The following is a 7,588-nucleotide window of genomic DNA, read 5'->3' on the forward strand; positions in this document are numbered from 1 at the left end:
AGAGTCTCAGCCTTCCCCAGTTGCAGCAATTTATTATTATTATTTTATTATTGATACCTTGATTTTGTTCTCTTGAACACGAGATGAATTTTATTTACAGATGTTTTATGCAGTATTCAGTTTTTTCCCACACAATTTTTTTTTTAATTTGCAACTTTACATGCAAATCAAAGGCTACTGTATTGTACTGTTTTGTGACTACTGTACTGTATAGTTGGTCATAGTGAGTGTTCGTACTGCTGGATGCCCTAATTACAGCTGGACAACTGTGGCATTGATAATATGTAGTGTGGGAAAAAAATTACGTCATGCTGACGAATGTATTTAAATATAAATGGCAGGAATGCATAATTCATCATTATGCATACTTTATTATTATCATTATCAAACCGTTTCTGACATTACATGCAACTTTTTATCTTAAAATAAAGACTTTTCTCAGTAAAGAAAAAAAAAACAGCTGCAATTTTTATTTACTTTAACGTCACTCCAAATTTCAATTTTCCATTTTAATGTTTGGAACCCCCAAAAAACATTTTCAACTAAGAGACAGTTCAGTAAATATAAAGAAATCATGATAGATCAAGTTTATGAACAGCACGTTAAAAGTTTACTGCTGAGAACATGTCACACTCATGCACGAAGGGATCGAAGGGATCACGTGATAATATTGCAGAAACGCTGCTGTTCTGTGATCAGCTCAAACACAGCAGGCTCAGCATCAGTGACAGCAGCAGAGTAAACAGCACTGGAGCAGTGGACGAGCCTCCCTCCTTCACCACGCACTTCTCATAGGCCTCAAAGTCCACTTCCCTCATCGCGCACACGTGATCGATGCGGCAGTCAGCGTGGCACTCCGTCAGGTCATAATTCACAGAGTTGAACTCAAAGTACTTCTGCAGATAACACTTGTCGGTGGATATCCGCTCCATCACACGGTGCATAGAGGCGGGAGATGCGTCCGGCACACGAAACGCCTCCGTTAGCCGGTACTCTTTCTCCCAGCGCTCATGTGCCACATTTGAGTATGTCAGGTTCATATAGTAGGTGATTATATCTTCATGAACACAAAGCAGTAAGAATAGAAACGTGTAAATCAGGGCTATATATTATAGCAGTATGTAACTTTTTAAATCTTAATTTGCAATAGTAAGCTCATAATAATTCAAAATTTGAGATGTCGAGTCCGGGTTGTGGCTAGAATGGATAAAGCTCAGACCGGAAATGAACAATTAAATTAATTTTCTACCTATTAGGTTGTGTTTTATTAACGTCTACCCCAACCCTAAACCTATCCCCTTACAATAATGAAAAAATAGTAATTATTGTTGTACAGTGTGACAAAAATTACGCTGTATTGATGTGCGCATGCCCAGTAGAGCCATAGATATCCCTTCTAGCCTTAACCCAATTTCACTGAAAGTTGACGTATGTCATTCTTCTTTGCGTGGTTACGTCACGTCCGTAAACAGAAAGAAGATCTGGCTATTAAAATTTTGTGTGGAGCGTTTGTAACTTGTTCTTGAAACAGTTGCTTAGAATTTAAACTTGTCATCTAGATGGCTGCTTTAATCTGTTAAGTTCTAAGCGGTAATAACTGTTAAAGGGTTAGTTCACACAAAAATAAAAATGTTGTCGTTAATTACTCACCCTCATGTCGTTCAAACCCGTAAGACCTTCGTTCATCTTCGGAACAAAAATTAAGATATTTTTGATGAAATCCGAGAGCTCTCTGACCCTTCATAGACAGCTAGGGTCCTGAAAAGATATTGGGATATTTACGTACTAAGGACGTCATTAAAATGGTCCATGTGTCATCTGTAGTTCAACCGTAATTTTACAAAGCTGCGAGAATACTTTTTGTGTGCAAAGAAAAGGATCAGATAGCTCTGAGATTTCATCAAAAATATCTTAATTTGTGTTCAGAAGATGAATGAAGATCTTACGGGTTTATTACAACATGAGGGTGAGTTTTTAATGACAGAATTTTCATTTTTGGGTGAACTATCCCTTTAACATCTGGGGAACCTGTTTTCAAAACTAAGAAAACTCAAACGGTGGAGGGTCTGCAGTCAAAAATGGAAAGCAACAGAAACCTGTGCTAAAACGAAGGTAAATGAACAACACTGAGAATTTTTTTTTCTGCTGAACAGGTAAGACATTTCATATCTAGCTTGATTCAGATGGGTATGAAGCTTCTTTTTTATTCATTTATTCATTTTTGTTTGTTTTATTATTATTAAATTTTATTTTAGTGAGGTAAATTTCACTTCTTGAGAGTACTGTGTGATCTGATCTGAATGAGCAATTTAGATATTTTGATTACTTGTTCAAATAATACATGATGATAATGGTGATCACAGATTCATCTATGCACAGAAGCAGTGCCAAAGCACAACCCACGTAAAAATAAATAATAAATAGTGTCTTGCATTTTTATGTTTTAAACATAGATGGCGATAGAGAGGCAAAAGTTATGTGCTACCGCTTTAATTAAAACTAAAACAATAATTTTATTTGAAATAAAATGTAAAAAAAAAAAACAACATATTTTAGCTTATTGTCGAGACAACATTTCTATTTTTGTTTAGTTTACCTTGATGTAAAATATCTAAAACTTATAAATAAAAGCAATATAGGCATATATTAAAAAAATGTAACAAAATAAAATGACTAAAACTTTAAAATGAAATTGAAAACTAAATAAAATCTAAATCAAAACATTAACAAAAACTATAACAAGCCTAGTGATACTAAAACAACACTAGTATAAAAATATACGAAGTTTGCAATAAAAATACACATTTCTTCATACAGATGGGGTTTACCTTGATCAAAAGTGTTTTGGTGTCGTACTGAAACATGCGAATTCCAGGATTATTTCCACCATCTATGACACCAGGTAATGTTGTTATCCAAGGCGTCACTCCTGGAGTCAGGAACATCGCACTTATGGGAGATCCTGTAAAAGGGTATTAACGGCTTCCATTTTACAAACAATTTGTGGAAATAATCTTCACTCTCAGAAAAAAAGCCGTCACTGGGGCAGTACCATTTCAAAAGGAAGGTGCAACCCATTTAGTTACTACAATGTACCATTGAAGTGCTAATATGCACCTTTTAGGGATAAATATGGTGTACCTTTTGAAAAGGTACACTCTCAGAAAAAAAGGCACAAAAGCTGTCACTGGTGCAGTACCTTTTCGAAGGGTACAAGTATGTGCATTTTAGGTAGTAATGTGTATACTAGCTTACTGGCTACTGGTGTGTATATATAGTGTTGTTGGTGTGGCTGTGTTTTGTGAGTGCTGCTTGTCTCAAATTGTGTAAGACAATGTTTTTTGTTATTAATCAGCTTGCAATCACAAGACAACTACCCCTTATCGCATGTAATTTTTTTTATCTTTCTGGTTAACATTTTTTACACCTTGCCACAATCACAACTGCACCAATTTAACTGTTTTTCTCAGTTAGATTTTTCTAGATATGAATGGTGTAAAAGTCTTGCAATTGCTTGTCGTCCTCGTTATGTTTACTGGTCACCCAAGTGCTGGTTGATTCAAGACTTCTCCATCTTTAATACCTGTGATATGGTCAACTAGAATGAAGTGTCACTATAACATGACTCGCATGTGTTATCATTACGATTATTTAACTGTTCCCTTTACAGACTGAGCGTCCTCGAACTCAAATCCTAAATATCAAACATGTTATGATAAGGCATTTATAATAGCATTGATAAACACAAATGTCACTTTTTCCTGTGGCGTGCCTCAAGGATCTGTTCTTGACCCACTTCTATTTCTTATTTTCATGCTTCCTCTGGGTCAGATAAGTGTGTACCATGGTCTTAAATTTTTAGAGTTACACTGAGGATACGCAAATTCATTGCATATTTCTAGTCCAATTCTATTTTCCTCCCTCTTCTTTAACATCTTGCCTACACAATCTTAAAGTATGGATGGCTCAGAATTTCTTTGAATATTGAATACAGAAAAAACAGGACATTACATCATGATCTCTGTTTGCTCTACTTGCTTTATCATGTGACTATATTTGTGTTATTTATATTGTATCATCTATTATCTATATCAACTTTATGTAACGTGTCCTTGGGTTCTTGAAAGGCACTATATTGATGTATTATTATTATTATTATCATTATTATTATTATTATTCTTTAAGTACTATTATGTACCTTTAAGGTACAAAGGTGTACTGTACCTTTCAAGGTACTGTCCCAGTGACAGCTTTTGTAAATTTTTTTCTGAGATTGTAAATCTTTGAGAAATACATTACATGGCCAAAAGAAGACACGCTAATCTATTATCTCTGATTCTATAGCATTTAATAGTTGTATTTAATATGTAGTTTTTTAAATTTGATTTCAGTTTTAGTTTTTTAACATGAAGTTACTAAATGAAAAGTTTCAATGTTGCCTTGACAACTAGCTAAAATAAAATAAATTGACTACGATAACCCTTCTAATAAATAGGTTTTCCACTTTTCTAATTTGAAAGTTAATTCTAATGCCAAAAGATGCACAAAATGTGACAGAATTAGTAGCAGAACTGAAATGACCTTTTGAGCTGTAGAACATGCGGAAGCTGTCGGTGTGATGATGACCGAAGAACTGGCCCTGTATAATAGCGCTGTGCTTCTGTATGAGATCTATGTAGCGCTTATTAAACTCTTTTCTGAACCAGGCTTTATCTCGCTTCTTCTCAAAAAACCCTGGCGGGACGTGGCCAATAATGTAAACCTGGGTAAGACAGAAAAAAGGCTCTTTATGTGCAATAATGACACAAAACTGAAGGTTTCGCTTCCTCGCTGTAAGTTACTACTAACCTTCTCATTATTTTTAGCTGCGTCCTGAAGCACTTTATCAGCCCAACTGAACTGATCTGCAGGGTCTTTGATGTTTTCTGTGAGTTTGTTCTGATCATAATAGAGGTTCGTGTTTAGGACCATGACTCTGAGGCCAGTTTGATTCAGCAACTTCTCTGTGTAATATCCACCTGTGAAAGACATTAATAAAAGTTATATGACGTTAGTTAAAGCTATATTATATAATTCATGTATTTTATAATATAGTAAAATCTGTATATTTTTCTTATTGCCTTTGTGTCCTTGTTTTGTTAATTATTGATGAGCTGCTTTAGTTTATACCTATTTTAAAGGTTTCTTTTGACGCCGCTTGTAGCCAGTCGTGCCACAGGTTTGCGGTTTGTTCATAAATGTTGTTTTTTTCTGGAGGCATTTGGTTCTTTGGATGGTAGTCATGATTTCCCATTGCGGAATACACTTTGGTATCTAAAGAAATACAAATGTGAAATGAATTTCATAGACAAACAAAACAAACAAGCAGTCAGCAGCCCATATGAAACACATACTAGGAAAAGTGCTTTTTATGATGTGGGTGAGATTGCCGATTATACGCAGGACAGGTTCGACTCCCAGCTGCTCATTGGGCACATGAGGCGTATCATCTCTGTGAAAAAGAATTTGAATTATATTTAATTATATAATCAATTATGTAAGAAATATATGACTTTAGTCAGATCACCTATCTACAATACAGGCTAAATGCTTGGCACTCCAACTCATTCTTTATGATTATCTTCATGATTATCTTTATGATTGGAAGCACAACATATACTATATTGGACACTTGTTGGCTAATTTTCTCTCACTATTAAATTTTATATGAATGCACATTTCATAGTTGCTTACAAAACAAGTTTCAAGCATTTTAGTAAAAGCCTTTAGATGTTTTTAAGATTATGAAATAGTTGAAAATCTATTGTGCTTCTTTAAAACAAGTAAAAATTAAATACGGTACAGTGCTGCAGTGATAACACATTTAACGATTCACATTTTAGCTCTTCTGGTTCCATCGCCCTAAAGTCAAGGTTTTTTTTGAATGGGTTTTTGGTTAAAAGCCTAAATGGATCAGTAATACCCCTTGTGCTTTTTTACTTGTATTGATAAAGGCGGTTGCTAACAGATGTTGTCGGGACATTAAACATCATCATGTCAAACTGATTCATGATGAACTTTCACAGCCTCATTGTGTTTATAATCAACTACTCTAACTCAAAAAGAGGTTTTTAAATAAAGACCGACAGATTTGTTGGCGCTTAATGGCGATGATGTTGAAGTCCGTGGTGTAGTTCATTTAAAACGTTTAGCTTTTATTTCTGCAAATTTTATTTAGACTTCAAAATTCCAAAAAGTTGTGTTAAATTGTGAAGATTCTCATGATGAATGAACGTGCAAGAACCATAATCTTTTGTTGGTCACAGAGCACAGTAATCTTAAAGCCAATGGAAAAATCCTATTAGGTTTTTGTCAGGTGAACTAGGTTTGGTCAACAAAAACCCATCAACACTGCAGCACTCTACTGAATACACTTTAAACTTCAAACTAGGACAGTCTTATGAGTTAAAAGGTTGCTTGGCACAAACCCGGTCCAGATGATGAAGTCTGGGTCAGGCAGGATCCCTCTCATGGCACTCAATGTTGAGTTTATCAGAGTCCATGGGGAGTCACAGAAATAATCTCCAAATCTGCCTGCGTTTGGGGTCGGACGGCCTCCACTAGAGGCACATTTTGATGCAGAGTTACTCCCTACATCATAAGAAGGATCCCAGTGGAGGTCTGAGATGTGCCAGAAATAACCTGTAGTGGAGAACAGCTGTGATCAGCCTGGCCATATACTGAGCATGATATATCTCAAGACTACTGAGCTATTACAGACCTCAATTTAAATGTACAGTCCACTGAAGACTGAAGATTTCACCATAAATCACCATCTATATGTAGTGTTCACGTGTAAATTGTCTTGATTTATGTGTGTATTACTCCACTAATAAACTAAGAAGCATTTTAAGCTTCACAGTTCAACTGAGATCAAACGAGATTAAATGCTTCTGCTTCCTCTACAATCAGTTCCTCCAGATAAAAGAAATCATACATGTAAATTGGAGAACAAATTCGAATACTATTACAAATACATTATTTCATTAAAAAATATTGTAATACATAAAAATAAACAAAAACAACAGCACAAAATTTGTTGACCGTTTGTCCACAGCATCGTTCTGCCATTTTGTACTGACTGACAGCTACATAACTAGCTTTTCCAACTGTTTTGTCCTCACACTGCCTTCATATCAGCTTTACGTCTTCCATGCTGAAAACTACACATTCTCAAGCTCTAATGAATTCATAAAGGTGATACACTGCTGAAAGGCTCTGCTCTTCAATGTGCTTTTTAAAAGATGTGCAGTATACAGTCGTTTATCTTAGCTGAAACAACTCAAAGCATTGAAGGACATACCTTTCATCACGCTACTTCTAGCAGAGACGATGAAAATGTTGAGAAGAATAATTTTCCAAACACCTGCCATTGTCCGATTCATCTGATGTGTGTGAGAGATCCAGAGACTCTGACCTGACTGCTGTTATCCTGCATCAAGACATTCATTCCACAGCCGTCAATAAACTGACAGATAAGATAAGTCAGCTGAAGCAAATAAACTTGCAGGACGGGAACCAGCACTGTTTTGAGTGCTTGTTCAAACAT

At 35.4% G+C, this 7,588-nt stretch overlaps 1 protein-coding gene across 1 annotated transcript; it reads right to left on the reverse strand.

Moving 5' to 3' along the window:
- Window positions 1-15: 15 nt before the first annotated feature.
- On the reverse strand, window positions 16-7,588 carry smpdl3b (sphingomyelin phosphodiesterase acid like 3B). The gene is made up of 8 exons (XM_042740382.1): window positions 7,343-7,588; window positions 6,468-6,681; window positions 5,394-5,491; window positions 5,170-5,313; window positions 4,849-5,018; window positions 4,582-4,762; window positions 2,829-2,962; window positions 16-1,058 (listed from the first exon to the last, which is right to left on the reverse strand). The coding sequence occupies exons 1-8, from the start codon at window positions 7,422-7,424 to the stop codon at window positions 696-698; spliced, it is 1,386 nt and encodes a 461-aa protein (XP_042596316.1). The 5' UTR covers window positions 7,425-7,588; the 3' UTR covers window positions 16-695.

Source organism: Cyprinus carpio, chromosome B16 (genome assembly GCF_018340385.1).
Source record: "Cyprinus carpio isolate SPL01 chromosome B16, ASM1834038v1, whole genome shotgun sequence".
Classification (NCBI taxonomy): Eukaryota; Metazoa; Chordata; class Actinopteri; order Cypriniformes; family Cyprinidae; genus Cyprinus; species Cyprinus carpio.

Excerpts from the sequence above, each read along its gene's own strand:
- smpdl3b (XM_042740382.1), bottom strand. The coding sequence starts at position 7,424 with ATGAATCGGACAATGGCAGGTGTTTGGAAAATTATTCTTCTCAACATT. Across the intron at positions 5,492-6,467 it reads GACTTCATCATCTGGACCGG|AGATGATACGCCTCATGTGC; the intron begins GTTTGTGCCAAG and ends TCTTTTTCACAG. Across the intron at positions 1,059-2,828 it reads CCAAAACACTTTTGATCAAG|GATATAATCACCTACTATAT; the intron begins GTAAACCCCATC and ends TGTGTTCATGAA.